General features: G+C 48.7%; 2 protein-coding genes across 3 annotated transcripts; one reads left to right on the plus strand and one right to left on the minus strand.

Annotated features, from left to right (window-relative positions):
* Window positions 1-525: 525 nt before the first annotated feature.
* Window positions 526-7,823, minus strand: ING2 (inhibitor of growth family member 2). The gene is made up of 2 exons (XM_028527033.2): window positions 7,413-7,823; window positions 526-2,515 (listed from the first exon to the last, which is right to left on the minus strand). The coding sequence occupies exons 1-2, from the start codon at window positions 7,591-7,593 to the stop codon at window positions 1,845-1,847; spliced, it is 852 nt and encodes a 283-aa protein (XP_028382834.1). The 5' UTR covers window positions 7,594-7,823; the 3' UTR covers window positions 526-1,844.
* Window positions 7,824-8,436: 613 nt separating this feature from the next.
* Window positions 8,437-13,090, plus strand: LOC114508976 (endogenous retrovirus group K member 8 Gag polyprotein-like). 2 transcript variants are annotated; one of them, XM_036011772.1, is made up of 2 exons: window positions 8,437-8,642; window positions 9,803-13,090. In XM_036011772.1, the coding sequence occupies exon 2, from the start codon at window positions 10,554-10,556 to the stop codon at window positions 12,111-12,113; it is 1,560 nt and encodes a 519-aa protein (XP_035867665.1). In that variant the 5' UTR covers window positions 8,437-8,642; window positions 9,803-10,553; the 3' UTR covers window positions 12,114-13,090. The 2 variants fall into 2 exon arrangements, with proteins under 2 accessions (XP_035867665.1, XP_035867666.1); XM_036011773.1 differs by having other exon boundaries at window positions 8,619-8,638.
* Window positions 13,091-18,369: the final 5,279 nt, after the last annotated feature.

Genomic DNA, 18,369 nt, shown 5'->3' on the forward strand with positions numbered 1-18,369 from the left:
GCTCATATTCCTTGCTCAAGAGGTAATAATACCCTGGCTGGCATAGCTCAGTGGATTGAGCGCGGGCTGGGAACCAAAGTGTCCCAGGTTCGATTCCCAGCCAGGGTACATGCCTGGGTTGCAGGCCATAACCCCCAGCAACCGCACATTGATGTTTCTCTCTCTCTCTCTCTCTCCCTTCCCTCTCTAAAAATAAATGAATAAAATCTTTTTAAAAAAAAGTAATAATAATAAACTCCAGGCATCAATCAAAATATCCCTAGGACGGAAGTTAATCAAATATTGTGCATTTACCTGTCTCTAAGCTTGCCTTTAAAGTGTCTTCATACCTCAGAATAAAGGACAAAGTTAATGAAAGAGCAAATCAAGTCACTTGACTCTTTACATCCTCACTACAGTGAAAATGCTGTGGATTCCACAAGAACCGTGGGGACACGTAAGCCCACTTCATGCCACACACACATGGTCGGCCTGACCCCCCGGTGAGGAGAGATGACATGCGTAAAAGTCACACAGGAGAGCTAGAAGAGAAAAAAAACAATTTTTTTTTCCAAATAAGCAGACAGAATTTTTCACATGTTAATCAAAAAGAATCAAGATCACCAGATTAGGAAGAAATGAGGAGTAAAAAGTATGTTACACACAGATCTAAAGGACTGACCAGTCCGCTGCCCCCTCCCCGCCAAAAACCCCCAAATTCTCTGCGTGTATGGACATAGTACCCAGCAAGATGCTTACCCTTAAAATATTAGGATTTTGGAAAATTCAATTTACAAATACATTATTAATTGCATTGTTATAATGAAATTAGTTCATTAAACGTAAAGACATCAAACAGCACCAATACCAGAAAGTTAAGAAAGTAAATACACTGTTACTTAATATATAATCACTGATTGGGACAGAAAATGAACTATAGCCAATAGCAAAATTATGTAAGCTACTGTTTGACATAAAGGCAACATTTAAAGATTAGTATATGCCCTTTTCCCAGTGACAGGCCTGTGTCTAGGCCTCCCAGCAGTGGGTCAGTGTAGAAAATATTAAATAAGACGCATTTTCTCAAATTGCTCAACCTTGACCCATGATCCTACGTAACCCAAATTTTGCTGATATAAGCCGATGGCAGCGTTTTTGGTACTGTAACTACCCTTACCCGTTCCAATGAAAACAACACGCAACCCCCTCGTTACGCATTAGATAGGGTACACCTGCAAGGCATCTGCAACTGGGCTGCTGACGGTGCATCAGAATGCCGCTAGTGAAAAGACAGCAGCAACCCCTCTCCTGAAGAGCACATCGTTCCATGTGGAACCCCAGATCGCTATCTCCGGTCCCCTGGATGCCGGAAGACTCCGGGTGAACGAGTGCGTGCGTGCGTGGGGCTGGGGAAAGCGGCTCTAACAGGTGTGCGGTGTGTGCACTTTAAATGCCCATGGCAATTCTAACGCTTGCAGAGTACTCCACCTATTATCTGAATTGTTTAAAGTGTGTAGAACCAAAATGCTAACAAAACTTTGGTATTAACCCCCCAAAACAGCGTTGCATATTAGGTGAAATGAACTAGGCATGGCTTGCGAAGTGTCTCTAATGCTCACGCCGCCCTCTCCCTACTTCTTGCCCCTTCCGTCAGGTGATCTACAGACTACCTGGTTTGAAGTATTTGGTAACTCAGTGCAGAAAATTAAGGTCACAGACAAAGTACAACAACTTTTAATACACCGTTAATACTAATGATTAAAAATTATTGCATAGTCTTATGCATTTACCCTAAAACATTTTCTGAAAGGAAATCCTGAAAGTATTATATAAAAGACAACCCTTTAAAACGTGGATGGCCTCTACTACCTCGACCTTCTCTCCTTTTTCGTCTTTTCAGTACTTTTGTCCATCGTTTTCTCATTATCCCCCCTGCACTTTGGGCAGTACCACTTCCCCTTTGGTTTATAGGTCAGTGAAACACACGAGAAGTGGAACCACTCGATTGGACACTGTTCATTGTCACATCCGATCATCTCCCCGTAAGACACTTGGTTGCATAAACAGTACGTGGGTTCATTGGGATCTATTGCAAACTCGACGGGAGAAGCTTCCCTCTCCTGCTTGGCCTTGGAGCGCTTCTTTTTCTTGGCTGACTTGGATTTCTTCTCCTTAGGCGGCTGATCGTCACAGTCTTCAATGCCATTGGTCATGTGGCACAAATCGCGGCTCTCACTGGGCCGCTGTCTCCGGGGTCTCCTGGACGATCTTTCCGGTTGGCTGGAATCCATTTTGGCTTTGTCTGAGGCTCGTTCACTTTCAGCAGGATCTTGAAAACACTGCGAGTGTAGCTCCATTTGCCTGGCCCGATTTTCCACCAATTCGAGCATTTGGGTGACAATCTGAATTTTCTCATCTCCCAATTCCTGACTGTTGATTAATGCTCTCTGGAGATGCTGCTGTAGGCGTTTCTTCTGGTTTAAATCATCTTCTTTTTTATATTTTTCATAGACATCATCGATTTCCTTTAATGTTTCTAAAAAAGGAAAAGACAAATCAGAATGTTACTGTGTTGGCACATACAGCATTTTTCAGGTTATCTTTCACAGAACTGGAGAAGTTAGGATGAACTCAGACCATAAGACCACACTGTTCTTTACTATGTGGACATTAAAAAAATTATTTCCACCCTGGCTGGCGTAGCTCAGTGGATTGAGCGCGGGCTGCAAACCGAAGTGTCGCAGGTTTGATTCCCAGTCAGGACACATGCCTGGGTTGCAGGCCATGACCCCCAGCAACTGCACATTGATGTTTCTCTCTCTCTCTCTCCCCCTCCCTTCCCTCTCTAAAAATAAATTTTAAAAAATCTAAAAAAAAATTATTTCCCATATAAAGACCGTATGTTATGCCATACAAAAGTATATTTAGAAATAAAAAGGAAAAACACCAAACTCTAATACTCATTAATCCACACTAAAAAGGAGATGTGCAGCTAATAAATAATCAAAAGTATCGTATGTGGGCAGACTCACACTATGCCCCTCGTCCAGAGTGTACCGAGTGTCAGACCGCCTATATTTTATTTGAACTTGAAAACAATCCTGTGTTAAAATGTATCAATACGTGCCAGCCTCTAACTGTAAAGCTAGTTCAAGGACCAGGCTACAGGTGGTGTCCGGCTGCACTTAAGGACCTGCAGGTCAGCCGGCGACCTGCACGACTCCACAGAGACACCACACCTTCGCTTTCAGACACCCTCCGCAACCTTTTTTAAAAAAAAGATTTAAATTATTTCTTTCCATAGAGAGGGGAAGGGAGGGAGAAAGAGAGGGAGAAAACCATCAATGTGTGGCTGCCTCTGGGACGTGGCCCACGGCCCAGGCTTGTGCCCGGACTAGGAACCGGACTCATGACACTTTGGTTTGCAGGCCAGCACTCAGTCCACTGAGCCACACCAGCCAAGGCACCCCAGGACTTTCTTAAAGCAGACAGAAGTAACCCCTAGTTTCCCGTCATATTAGCTTTAATGGCTCTTTTATTTTATCGCACGAGAGATATTTCTGAAACCCAAACTATTTCCAGAGTAGGTTTAGGTTCATATTCTGGCATAAACTGATTAAGCTACTAACAGAGCTACAGTGAAGTCAGCATTGGGTCACTACGCTTTTGTAGATAACTCAGCAGTTGGCTCTAAGCCACCTGAACTGCTGATTGAGGTGCTGTATAGCATTCGGAGCACATTTAAATCCGTGAGAAGTCGCTGAGTCATTAAGAAGGTATACAAAAACCCGAAAATACAGTTCCATACATCACCAAAACTTACATAAGATGAGTTTTTATTCAGATCTCTTCTACGTTTTTATCCTCATGAGATTTAACACTATTTGAAAGAGTTCTGTCTTACTAAAGGCAGAGGAACAAAAACGTAATTCTAATTTATCATGCCACAAGGCAGATCACTGCTTTACATGCCAATGTTATTATTTTAATCATAATAACAGAAAGGTTAAGACACATAAAATACATACACTGGGGCTGTCTGCAAGTAAGGTATTATAAAGCAAATATTAAGCATATCTCTTGTGATTAGCTCCTCCCTGGAAACTGTAGGTACTCACAACCGATGGACAACTGCTGAACCGCAGATATGCGACAAAGTGGCACTACCCACTTGAGCGTACTCATACCTGCAGAGCGTATTTTTAAACAAAGGTCATATCCGGTCCATCTGCCTAACTAGGCGTGTAAGTGGATTTCTTAAGAACTTAATTTCCACCCTGGCCAGTGTGGCTCAGTTGGTTGGAACATTGACCCGAACACCAAAAGGCTGTGGGTTGCTACCCTGGGTTCCATCCCCGGTCAGGGTGCATATGGGAGGCAACCAATCAATGTTTCTCTCTCCCTGTCTCCCTCCTCTCTCTCTAAAATCAGTGACTATATCCTCGGGTGAGCTTTGGAAAAAAAAAAAAAAAAGGACTTAATTTCTCTCCAGGAAAAGTAAGGAAGATATATTATTCCCATGCACCCTACCCAAGACACAAAATTTGACAGTTAGAAAATAAATGAAAACCTTATTTCAAATATTCTTTACCTAATAAGCAGGACTTATAAGCTAATTATATTATAAAATACTAACACATTGATACTTGAGGTAAAAATTCACATTTCTAAGACAACTTAATTGTAAAGTGAAAAAAGGAAACACACTGAGACCCGTCGAAGTGATAAAGGTTTTCTCATCGACTCCCCACGGCAACCCCATGTGGAGGCCATCACTTCTATACAGAGAAAATGAGGCTCAAGGGTGACCCCAGACTGTGACCTCTGCCAAGTGTGAATATCTGGCTCCACCATTTAAGCATTTTCTACTAAGCTGAAAGAAAGGCACTTGAAATTATTAAATTTAATTCAAAGTTTATTTACCCAGGAAATTATGAATAAAAATACTAGAATAAAAATTGAGGTTCTCTAATCACCATATCCATGATAAATACTTCATTCAGTTGTAAAATTTTCTTCATTTCTATTTTTAAGTTTTTAGGGTTACTTTTAAGGTTCCTCAGTAATTTCTAAAATGCCTCATAGAGGTAGGAGAGACATTTCTTTGATTGCTTATGTAATTTATATCACTAGATACGGTAGTATTAGATCCAAAATCAGAAGATACTTTAAAACTAGCAAAGAACTTAAAAGCATGAATTTCTGAACAAAGAACATACAGTTTTTAAAGCTAATAAGTGTAAAACTGTGAAAGCTGAACTTAGTAAGCATGTGAAGAGTGAAAACTAGATTGTTATTTTTTCTATTAATCTTGAAACTAACCACAATCTTAACGGAGCTGAAAATTTCCACAATTTCTCAGTCTCTTAAGACCTAATACTGTTTCTCATGTTACCAGAGCTACTTACAACGATTCTAGATGGTCAAGATGGAAGATTTTCCTGTAACAATCTGTCCTTCCCCAATTCAAACGACAAGAAATAGCTTCACTTTTGTAAAGGCAAATACAGTATGTGTCTTTACAGAAATGGAAAAACCTGCAAACTTTACTAACTTCAGAATTATATGAAAAATTAAAATGTTAAATATAAAATTCTTAAGCATATATGTACCATTTTTAGGTTACAATGCATGTACTGCGTGTGTATTTGCTCCATCATGTCTAGAAAATATCTTCGGAGAGCTTTTCTTTGAAAAATAGAAAAAGTTAAAATAGTTTAAAAACAAGCCCTGCACCTAAAGTAGCCAGGCTGTGAAGTTCAACGTTCCCCACCTAACTGTACACGTTCCTTAAACTCCTTGTAAATTTTAATTTACCAGTGAAAGAATTTTTTACTTCATAGGATTGAGGATTAAATGAAATAATGTTCTAGGCTTGAAACAGCAAATGACACACAGTAAATAATCAATATTAATTATCTTCCTCCCTAACAGAGATCAGTCCTAATCAATCATGGATTCAGAAGGCAGAAATAAATTACAGGTTGGAAAAGAGACGTTATTCCAACATGCTAAGGGCCAGAAAATATCACCCCAGGAGTGGGTTCCTTAGAAACTAAATCTTTAGATTAATGACGTGTCTAGAAAAACAGAGAATAGGTCCAAGAAGTTATCTCTTTAAAGTCCATATGGCTGTTCCCACATAATGTTCAAGGTCTGTTCCTGGACTCAGGGTTAACAAAAGCACAACGGATCCCCCTTTAAACTTCTCCCCTCCTGGTAGCATGTGAAGGGTCCACCAATAGCAGACGATACGTGATACTCTTCGTAAGAAACGCTGATTCCCTGAGCTAGCTCCTAGGGTCTGACCACAAAGGGTGGTTTTGCTTCATTCCTTAAACTTGAAGGGAGGGGTTAAGGGACGCCAGGCGGTTGCCCAGTCAACCACCCATTTCCTCCTGGGGCCCGGAAGTGACGCAAGGCCCGGAACCTACGCGGTGCCGGGGTCAGAGACACTACCAGTAGCTGGCTATGTCCTCGTCACAATTGAGTGGTCGGGAAAGACTCGAAAAATCGCAACAAACATCTTTCAAACCCCAACACTGACTCTGCAAGGGGCGGACTAACGTCCCGCACGGCTCCGACGCCCACCCAACCAGCCACTTCTGCCCAAACCTTGCAACGACCAGCCATTACCGAGGCGGGCGGGAGCGCGCGTCCGCGCCCCTCCGGTGCTACGTCACGCCCGCAGGCCACGCCCCCAGGAACAGGGGGCCCTCCCCGCCACACACACCCCTCTTCCTTTACCCGCAGGGACCCCTCCTCTTTTAACCATTTGGCTGAAGGAGCAGGGAAAAGGCTACAGTCCGAAACTCTCACCGGGGCGGGAGAGGGATAGAGACTCCCCGATTCCTGAGCCGGGAGCCAGAGAGCGGAGGGTGGGACCTCCCCGGAGTCCGCCTTCGCGGTCCTGTCTCGCTCCCTCCCCCCGCACGTTCCAATGCATATGCTCTCAGGGAGTAAGGGCCAAAGGGGGCTGGGGGAAGCCAGGCCCCGGAGACCTGCAGGAGCCCGGCCGCTCACTCCCTACAGTCACCGCCCGGCTGCATGCTCCCTCGCCTGGGCAGGAGGGTCTGCGGCACGGGGCAAGCCAGCGCCGGAACAAATGCTTGCTACTTAAAATGGCTGATTCCCCTCCACGCCAGCTGCAGCCGCTGGGTCTGCAGCGGGGGCTGACGAGCAGCCCCCACCCCCACCCTTGAGATCCCACCGAAGTCCTCGCCGACTGCAGCAGAGGAATGGAGGGCCGCGAGCCCGGTCTCCCGTCCCTCTCCCAGGTCCCACACACCAGACCCGCTCTGTGCACTCGAGAACACTGTCCCAGGAGAAAAGGAAAGTGACACTTCCTCGGGCAGGCTCCGAGCGACCGTGCCCGGAGGCCAGCGGGTCCGACAGAGAGGAAGACCCGCATGGGCAGCCGCGCGGCCCCCTACCTTGATATTTGTTGTCCAGCTCCCGCAGCACAGACACGTTCCTCTGCATGTCGTGGGGCAGCGACTCCACACACTCGAGGTAGTCCTGCACGTAGCAGGTGAGGAGCCGGCTCCGCTCCCCGGTCAGAATCGCCGCGGACGAGTAGAGTTGCTGCTGCTGCTGCTGCTGCTGCCCTAACATCCTGCCGCCGCTGCTGCCCCTCGCCGCCGCCGTCGCCGCCGCCTCCGCATCCAGCAGCCACACATGCAACAGCCGCGGCCGCCGCGGCCCCTCTGCTCCGCAGCCCGGCGCCGCGGGCACACCGGCCGTCGCTTAGGAGGGCACAGCCGAGTCCCCTGATCTCCACTCCCCCCAAAAGAAGCCCTCACTCCCCGCCCCCGTGGTAACAAGCCCAGGGGCGGGGCGAGATCAGGGCTCCCTCCTTTTTGCCCTCCCTCCCCAGGACTAGAGCAGCGGGGATCCCCCAAGCGGAGCTCGCGCCGGGGTGCCGGGCGTTGACACTTCCTGCCCCCCTCGGAGTCCCCAGATGCTACCAAAGCCGTCTCGTAGCTCGGATCCCCATGACAAGCCCTCCACTGCCCCCTTTTCTCCCAATCACCCTCCGAGCCTGTCGGAGAGTCTCGCACTGGACTGCCCCCGCCCCTCCGCCTGCGGCCACCACTGCGCCTGCGCAGGACGCACTCCTATTAAGGCCGGGGGCCCGCCTCTACCGCCCTACCAAAGGGTTCGCATTCTCCCGCCTTCCCTCCGCCACCCGGGCGATTGGTCTGTCAGCTCTCGGTCCGGCCAAACGGCAGGCTTCGCCCCGCCCCCTCTTAAAGGAGCAAGCCTGTGCGACCCACCTCTCTGCCCAGTGTCGGCATGGGACTCGCGAGGAAGGGGGGCTGACTTTTTCCTTCCGTCCCTCCCACAGGGAGCGGGAAACTTGGCCCGGTTCCCTCGGCCTCCTGTTGCCGATGTCTTCCCCATCGGTGGATCGAGCGCGGCCCCTGGCAAGCCTTAAAAGGAGCAGCAGGCGGCCGCTTTGCGCAGCAACCTGCAGCCAGCGGCGCCGGAAGGGACTACGCGACCCAGGGTGCAGCGCGCGGCTCCCGGCCGGCGCCGCGGCAGGGTTCCCGCCCCGCAGCCCCCGCTCGCCCGCACTCCGTCTGGGCGTTGCCCTAAGGCTTGTGCCCTCCGGCCTGTGGCTTCCGTGTCGCCCGGCGGCGGGGGCCTGACTCCGGGGGTAGGTAAGTACTCCCGCGTCCCCCCCTGCATTTTCTTTCTCTTTCGCCCTGCCAGCCTTTTAAATCTCCCTCCTGGCTTCAGCGTGCTTCCGTCTCCCAGCGCCCAAGTGTCTTGCAGGTTCGGTCCTCCCTCCTGCTCTTCTGGAATCCGGTTTCTTTCGGGCTGCGTCTACTCCGGGAACGTGTTTAACCAGCACGCAACTTTGAAAAACGTTTTTCCCCCCTTGGGTCAGAACGTTTAAGCATTGAGTGTCGGCGGGGGCTTACCTGCGGCATAAGGGGCACACCGCCACCTTTTCGTATCTTTTTTACCCTGAGACCAGAAACCACTGGCCGACCGACCAGAGGAAACACTGGGTGTGCACACTGGGTGTACACAAGTAATCGGGAATCAGGCCCGGGGCCTGAACTACGTGATCGTCTAATTTCTGCGTAGTGGTATTTCCAAATGGTCTCTACGTGTGTATAATAACGGGCGTTTGTGGAAGAATTGGATGGAAACAGAACGAACACATTGGTCATTTTAATGAAATATCTGAGGGGGACTCCAGCCTGCAAGGTTCCCAGCCCGGGGCGGTGGGGGGAGGGGCGCTGTAGAAGGAAATAGAGAGTCCTCCCGCGGTGGGGGGAGGGAGGGGCGCCGTAGATGGAAATAAAGAGTCTTCCCGGCCACAATCTTGTCGCTCTTGTTGCTCCGGCGGGAAAGGGGTTGGCGCTTCCCTCTAGTGGGGAATGCCCCAGCCCTTCTCCTGCAGGGCTTTTAGCTTTGGGAAGTGCAGGGGGCTACAGCACACGTGCTTAGCTTATCAATCAGTGTCCACCAGCCTGTAGTCATAAAAAACTAACACTATCTATCTATAGATAACAATTAAAGAAACACAGAAATGTTTTCAGGTTGGGATCTGGGAGACACGCAGGCGCCAGAGGGCTGTAAAGGCCCACATCACGAAGTAGGGCGTTTCCCTCCTTCTGCCTTGAGCTCAAGCATCTGGGTTATACTAACAGGGTTCTACCAATGAGCAGAGCCTCTGTGCTCTTCAGAGAATGAAAATGTACATTTCAAGCCTGATTCCCACGGGACCCTTGGTGTTAGACTCTAGTCATGCCTGCCGCCTGTTATGACCTGGTTTTCCAGGGAGACTTACCACCCCCTTTCTCTCCAGACAGATTGTATCCGGGCCAACTCCTTTCACCCACAACCGGGAGGACTCCGAGGGCGGGGTTGCCCTCATCCGGCACCTGAACAGAGACCCTGGATTCAGGGCCTGCATCAGCTGAGAGGCTAGGGACTCTGGTTGCAGAAGGCACACATAGACAGTATTCGGTGCCTCATCCCACGGTAAGGGGCAGCGGCGTCAGCGCTTTCGGTTATGCCACCGGTGTGTCTTAGATAAGGGAAAGGGGAATTTCTTTCAGAGCCGCCTCTTGCGGCCTTTCGGTTTCGGTCTTCCTTCCCCTCCCTCCACTCCCAGGCAGACTAGGAAGTCACCATCAGCTAAATAACTAATAGTCGGGACTTGAATGAGTGCTCCGATCCTGGCTGGACTCTGGAGATAAGAGGCATTTCCTCCCTCTGACCTAAGGTTCTGGGCCTCCCTACGGGAGTAGGGGCCTAGCAGAGGTGTCTGGGGTCAGTCCCCAAGACGTGTGGGGGCCTCGTAGTTAACTCCAATCACTGTAATACAACTTCTGGTTTGTCCGGGCACATGCCGCATCAGGCTTGGTCACTTGGCACTCCGAGCTCTTAAGCTGTTGTGGACGACTGGAAGAGAAACCGAGACATATAAGAGAGGCAGGGGTGGCCAAGTAGTGACACCCTCGGGCCCTCCTCACAAGGAGCAGTCTTCAGCTCACTACATTTATCTCATTCCCCAACAGTTAGCCAGAAGCAGCTTACAGAACTAGACCGGCGGAATGAGGGCCAGGGAAGACAAAGCCGAAAGTGAAAATACCCCAGCTGCCGACATGGGCTCGGGACTTCCTAAGGAGCAGAAGGTACGTTTTCCACTGCATCAGCAGCTTCTTAAGGCTCTGGAATGTCAGGTTGAAGAACAGGACTTAACTCACTTATTACAGACAATAAAGAGCTACTGTCCATGGTTCTCAAACATAGACTCTTTAGATCTAGAAACATGGGAAAAAGTAGGGCAGAAACTGAAATGGCATCAGGAGAACGGGACCCCTGTAGGACATCCGGATGTATTAACCTGGAGCCTAGTGAGAGCAGCTCTCGCCCCTGGTGATACTGGAAACCCTCGCAATCAGGAAAGCTCAGTCACAAAAGAAGGGACCTGTAGGACATCGGCGGGCGTGGTTGCGAAACCTAATAACAAAAACCCGCCACTGGCCCTTAACCAGGACTTAACCTTCGTGCGGCAGTGTTTCCAAGAGGCTGCGGAAGACGGCTCCTGGGAAACTCTGTCCGAGTACCTCGTTTATGCTAAACAGTACATGCAGCCAGTGTATGGACCTTTGCCTTTTGAAATATACGAATACTTCAGAGAGGCCATTAAAGACAATGGGCTTCGGTCACCCTACACTATGGGACTGGTGTCAGCCATTGCTGAAGGGTTTCGGATGGCCCCTCGTGATTGGATTGCCTTAACTAGGACTGTTCTCAAGCCCTACCAGTTCGCTGTGTGGCATTCAGAATATACTTACCGCTGCCACCACCAGGCAGCTGAGAATCACGAAATCGGAAACCCAGTGCAGCTTAACATGCTTCTTGGGACTGGTCAGTATGAATCGGCTGAAGGGCAGGCGAAAATGAACCCTCAGGCTTTCTACCAGTGCACCCAGGCCGCTCTCCGTGCCCTGAAGGTGGTTCCGGAAGATGAAGCCCCGTGCGCAGGCTCCTTCGCTAATGTGCGGCAGGGAGCCACAGAGGATTACGGACATTTTGTCGACAGACTGATGAGAGCAATGGAAAGACAGATTGAGAATCGGGAAGCAATCAAGGCCCTTTTATTACCATTGGCCTATGAAAATGCAAATAGTGATTGCAAGGCTATGCTCAGAATTCTCAGATGGACCGCCACTGATATCAGTCAGTTTATCAAGGCTTGCCAAGGTGTTGGCATGGCACACTATCAAGCCACATTGCTAGTGGCTGAAATGAAGAGGCAAGTTAAATGCTTTAATTGTGGCAGACCGGGACACACCCGTTGGGAATGCCAAAATAAACAACAGAATAACCCAAAACACCTGCCCAGTAAAGACTGCCCACGGTGTGGCAAGGGCAAACATTGGGCCAATCAGTGCAGATCCAAATATGATAAAGATGGCAAACCACTTCCACCTCAGGGAAAGGGGAAGGGGGCCATGAACCCTGGTGCCCCAAACTCCCATAGGAGTTTTGCAGGCAATAACAACCCGTTGTGTGGGACTCAGGAACATGCTGAGTCACCGGTCTCCGTGCCACCACAAGGGGAAGGGCAGACTCGGACTTGGTCAGCACCCAGGAACTCCTATTAAGAGAACAGGATGAAAGCCTCAGCTCCTCCGGGGGTATGGGGACCATTGCCTGCAGGCACTGTTGGCTTGATTTTAGGAAGACCTAGCGTTACTGCTGAAGGGATTTTAGTCCAGCCCAGAGTAGTTGGTTCTAATTATCAGGGAGAAATCAAAATTATGATCAGAGCCTTTGGATATTATGTCATTCCTGCCCAAACTCTCATAGCCCAACTTCTTCTTCCCTATACAGTGCCAGATACTCGAAATATTAAGAGAGGGGAAAGGAGGTTTTGGTAGTTCTAATAACCAATCTGTTTTTTGGACTGCCTCCGTTAAATTAAATAAATCTCTTTTAGAAGTAACAGTCACAGACAAAAAGCCCTCCATGGCCTATTAGATATGGGAGCGGATGTCTCTGTAACTTGTAGCCAATACTGGCCTCCAGATTGGCCACTAGCGGACGCCGACATATCCATAACTGGCACATGAGGCGTTTCTGAACCACGTAGACTGACCACTCAGGTGCTGTGGCTGTGATGGACAGGTAGGGAGAAGTCAGCCCTGTGTCCTTCCAGCTCCACTTAATATTTGGGGACGAGACCTTCTTGTTCAGTGTGGAGCGAAAATCACCCTTCTCCCTTTTTACTGGTGGCCACTGTTCAGATACCTCCACTGCCCCTCACATGGATTTCAGATACACCTGTGTGGGTGGGTCAGTGGCCTCTAAAAGCGGGGAAATTAGGGGAAAAAACTGAATTAGAACAACAATTAGAAGCAGGACACATTGAGCCATCTAGCAGTCCGTGGAATACTCTGATTTTTTGTAGTTCCTAAAAAATGAGGAAAATGGAGGCTTATACGTGATCTTAGAAAAATTAATGAGGTATTTCAGTGAAAGGGTGTTCTCCAACCTGGAGTCCCAAATCCAGCCTGCTTATCTACGTATTGGCCACTTGTAGTCATTGACTTAAAGATTGCTTTTTTACAATTCCTTTGGCTGGAAAGGACAGAACGTGATTTGCTTTCTCTGTCCCGGATCCTAACAACTGTCCACCATCGGCAGAGGTTCCACTGGGAAGTCCTGCCTCAAGGCGTGTTAAATAGCCCAACTATCTGCCAACATCTCTCCCACCAAACCTTACGGCCTGCCCGGGAAAGGTTCTCCAACTCTATAATGTACCATTATATGGGCAATATTCTAACTGCTGCCCCATCTTCTGAGATACCTGCCAAGACCTATGTTTACCTAAAAGACACCATATCTCAGGGGCAGGCTTAATTATTGCCCCTGGAAGGGCCCACCAGTCTGAACCTTGGAAACACCTGGGGCATATTCTTTTTCCCTGGACAGTTCAGCCTCAAACGTTCCAAATCAATCCACTGGAACACCCAACCTGTAACAACCTCCAACAGCCGCTGGGTGTTATTAACTGGATTCGACCTAGGCTAGGAATCCCCACCCATCAGCTTACTCGTTTATTCGATCCCTTGAAAGGTGACTCTGATCTCAATGCCCCTAGCACTTTAGCCCCCAGGCTCTCCAATAACTAGACCTTGTCAATCAACATATCGATAGAAGACAGCTCACAAGAGTTGACCGCCAGTTTCCCGTCAGGCTGTTCTGCTTTCCGACTCTAAGTACCCCCACAGGACTAAGTGGTCGACTCTCACCTCAGTTAGGCATGGCAGAATGGCTCCTTCTCTCCCGCCGACTTCAGCGTCCTGTTACCACCGACATGACAGGTCTGTGCCATCTTACCCTTAAAGGACCTGAGGGGACGCAGCAACTTTTCAGCCACGATCCAGCTATCATTCACGTCTCGCTTACCCAGCTCTGTATATGACAGCTGTCCGGTCAGTCTCTAGCGTTTCAGTGTGCCATCACAGGCTTTGTGGGCAAAGTAGAAATTAGCCTGCCCTCGGGCAGATTATTACAAAACATCGTCATTCTTAATATTCGTTTGAAAGAAAAAACTAGTAAGACCCCTACCCCAGAGCAAGGACTGTTTGCACGGAGCGCTCGGGAAACACAGGGCGAGCCGCCGCCGCCTGGCAGGGAAGGGAGGAGTGGAAGCACCGTGTTTCTTCCTTCCACTCAGCCAGCCCAGCCCTCCGAGCCGTTGGCTCTCCAGCAGTGGCCTCACAAACCCTTGAATCTAGTTGGTAGCTCTAGCTATGCTGTGTATACCCTCTTTCATACAGACCAGGTTCTCCTAGAGGGATCCAGTGACCGTCCTTGACTCAGGTCTGTTTTTAACCTTGCAAACCTTGCCAGATAGAAGGGGACATACTCTAGTTATTACATACACATATGTGTTCCCGTACAGGTCTCCCTGGTCCTACGTCTGACAGTGAGGCAGAAAAAGAAAACCCCCATGATAAGCTTCTGTGCTCTGTAGCTCCTGCAAATTCCTCCCGCGCTTTGTTCCTTTGTTTCCCATACGAGGTAGCCAGACCTAACTTGAGCATTTAGCTTCTGTAACCTCGCTTCGCCGCCTAGGTAGGAAGCCCGGGGCTATTTAAACCCCAAGGGAATAAAGTTCGGGGCTCAGAATTGGGAGTTTGTCCTCTGAGCCCGCATACGTAATAAAGGAGTGTGCTCCACCATCTCTCCCAAGTGTGAGTTATTTTTCCACAACAACAGCAATGCCCGAGCTGACACTCCAGTAAGCATAGTAGGTACCTTTCAAAAGACTGTTACCTCCCGTCAATTTTTTCATCAGAATAGTCACATACTTCGCAAAGAGTTCAAACTCCCACATTCTCGGGCCAAACAAACTATCAAAGAATGTCCAGATTGTCAGGCCTTGGGTAAGGCATCGCCCTTTATTGGAGTTAATCCCAGAGGTTTAGAGCCACAAATAATCTCAGACTGATGACACCCATTACCCCACTTTTGATAAGTTTAAATTTATTCATGTCTCTATTGATACTTTCTCCAGAGTATTACATACTTTCCACCCTTATGGGCAAATTGGCTAAGAATATCCAGGCCCATTGGCTGGAGGCTTTTAGCCGTCTAGGCCGTCCTCAACAAGTTAAAACATAACGGACCAGTGTATACAGCCTGGTCTACTCAGCGTTTCCTACAAAGATGGGGAATTCAACACAAAACAGGCATCCCGCATGATTCCACAGGCCAAGCTATTGCTGAACGCACCCATCGTGCCTTTAAAACTCTTCTTAACGAACAAAAAAGGGAGCCAGGAAACCTTGCCTAGAAATTTGATAATGATAGGCATGTATACTTAAAAATTTCTTAATTGTGATAAGTCTGTTAACACACCGATTGAGAAACATTTCAGTTGACAAAAAGTAGATGATAAAGGGCCCCATCCCTTAGTGTTGTGCAGAGATCCCTTGGGAGAAGGGAAATGGGAGCGGCCAGTTGAATTGTTGACGTGGGGAGGAGGATATGCTTGTGTTTCAGCCCCTACAGGTCCTTTGTGGCTACCCGCCAAAAAAGTGGAACCTTAGCATGGGAGACCAACCCCGTGAACACCTGTGGACAACTCACACCGAGAGGATCCGGCGTCTCGAGCACCTGACCAACCAGCTGCCCCAGATGGCCGTGACCAAGTGCTGACAGCGGGTCCGGACCCATCGCCAGAGTCAGGGGAAGCAGGCCATGGGACCGATCCATCCCCTGAACTTAAGGGGGTGACCTGGGGAGACTTAAAGACCCTTAGTAACAGGGCTGAAGAGGTCGTGAACGATGTGGGGGCACAGAACACTCCTGAACATCTATTTCTAGCCTGTTGGTCAGTGGTATCCTCTAATTCCATCAGAACCATAGTGATACTTGTCTTGTTAGCTTGTTCTGGAGGTTTGGGCCTCACTGCTGGAACTCAGCATATTTCCTGGGGTCATATCCTTGACCCACCCATATTTAAGCTCTATACGTGGTGGAAGTCAGAGCCTCCTTTATCTAGTAACGATACCAAGTGGATGGGAGGTGTCTGGCTTCCACTGGATGGACCTTTAGAAGAAAGACAGTGTTGGCTATTTGTCCCTGAAAGTACTGTCTATGTGTCAGAACATTTACCTGCTTGTTTTTCCACCTCACCTGACACTCTGTGACTTTCAGGTGGTATGCACATACCTTTGACAGTAAGGAGTCTCAAGCTAATGTCTCCTTAATAGGAACCATAGGCTTTAAAAGAGGAAGAGATGGAGACCATGACAGCTCCCCGGATGTACCCCTTTGTAAAAAGACAAAAACGACTGAGTCTGTTACTTGGTCAATGTTTAGAGATCAACTGGCCTCACTCACTGATACTCCTAACACCCCATTAACAGCTGAAAACTGCCAAACCTTGTACTATGTACAAGGGGTACATATGTCTGGGGTAGTACAGTGGGGGGACTGGGGCCCCTATTATAAGAGTCACTTCCTCAAATCACACTAGCCCTTGGCGTACTAACGCTTGGGAAATGGGACTCCCTTTCAAAGAATGCCTCCTGGGACGTCTTCAATATACTGAAGAGGCGAGGTCCAGAAAAGCCTATCATGTTTTAGAGAATATTAGCAATTACTGGGTGACCAGGTGTACTCACGCTTATCTTTTCCTAGCCGTTCCAGGGACGCCTCATCTGACCTATGATAATGATTCTATGATACATAGTATTACACTTCCCCTGGCTCTATCTATGCCAACTGTCTTACCCACACTAATGTTACTCAACTCAATCTCGCTATGGTTTTTGTAATTTGCAGACAAACAGAAGTGTGGCTACCAGTTAATGTTACCCATGAATGGGAAGATCCAGGAGGCCTAACCGCCCTCAACCGTGCTCTCAAGTGAGGGTGTGGTGCTTCCTAGGGACTCGCATAGTTCGCATTGTTTCTGCTTTCATGGCTGCCTCTGCTGCAGTGGCTACCACCGCTCTGGTTGAGTCCATCCAAACCACTCACGCTGTTGATGTCCTCCTTGCCAATACAACTCAGGAAATGATCCAACAAGCACATATTGACCAGGAGATTCTTGCCAGGCTCTCAGCCATAGAGTCTGCAGTGAGATGGCTGGGAAAACAACAGGATGCTCTTGTCACTTGTCAACAACTCCCTTGTGGCCCGGGCCTCTCTGAGCTGTGTGTCACCCCTCTGCAGTGGAACTCCACTTGCACTCATGGGAGGAGGTCCGACATCGCTTGTGAGGGGTTTTTTCCACTAATCTCGGGGCAAATCAGTCAACTCCAGCTTGGGCTACATCAACAGCTCCAGGACACGAAACGATTTACTGAACAGAAGGTCTTTCAGACCCTGCATGACAACTTACAATGGCTCAATCCAAAAACACACTAAATTTGTGTGTTTGGGTCATGGGGGCTACGAGATGCCTCCTGATCATTGTAGTCTTTTGTGCCTTAAGGTGTATATATGTTGGGAACCGCCCTGCCTGGTTTCAGGAGCTGTAACCCCGCCAACAGGCAAAAAGGCCCCACAGCTAGAGGACCTTGGGACCATAAGCCACTAAGGAGACAAAACTTATCCTCCCAGCAGGGAGCAGCCTGTGTCCCTTTTACCTCCCCCTGCTTGGCCCCTGGAGGATGGCTGGATAGTCAATGACGGGTAAGATTCCTCAAGGAAGGAACAACCTAAGACAGGCACAGTCTCGAGGGGGCCATCAGGGAAGGATTTAAGGGATTATGGAGGAGGGACAACAGACCCTCATCCTTTGGCTTTATTGAAGCCTGAATCCTCACTCTGTAAAAAGTCTCTTAATCTCTTGGCTGCCTTGCTTCTCCCGCCTGAAACAATGCTGAAGGGTGGTGCAGCCCTGTGCCGGGATGGTGGTTTCTGGGAGTCATCAGACCTGAGAAAGAATGCATTCAATCTTGTGAGACCTGCTTTACTAAGAATGCCCTCTATTTCAGCGTTTAGGGTCTAAGCACAAAATAAGTTTGTTTCCCCAGGTTTTGTGGCTGGTTGGCATCATCCTGTCTACCAGACCCTGATGCAAAAGGACCCCTGGGATCCCAGAAATGTTACCTGTAAACCATACCTCCTTTCTTTGATATTCATCCCTATGTAAGCTAAACTCAATAAAAGTCTACTGACAAAGAGCCTCGAGACCCTTTTCCTCTGAGAGATTGGTCAGCCCTTTCTCCCCAAGCAGATCACGTGTTGGTAGATTTACGCTCATCCACAGCAGCCAGGAGAGCTCTGTTGGATGGAGCTCCCCCATGTATATACAGATTGTTTTCCAGAGACCATATACCCAAGAAGCAAGTAGCAGGCTTTATCAGACTTAAGCACTGTGTCTGCCGTAACAAG

This window comes from Phyllostomus discolor, chromosome 11, assembly GCF_004126475.2.
Source record: "Phyllostomus discolor isolate MPI-MPIP mPhyDis1 chromosome 11, mPhyDis1.pri.v3, whole genome shotgun sequence".
Classification (NCBI taxonomy): Eukaryota; Metazoa; Chordata; class Mammalia; order Chiroptera; family Phyllostomidae; genus Phyllostomus; species Phyllostomus discolor.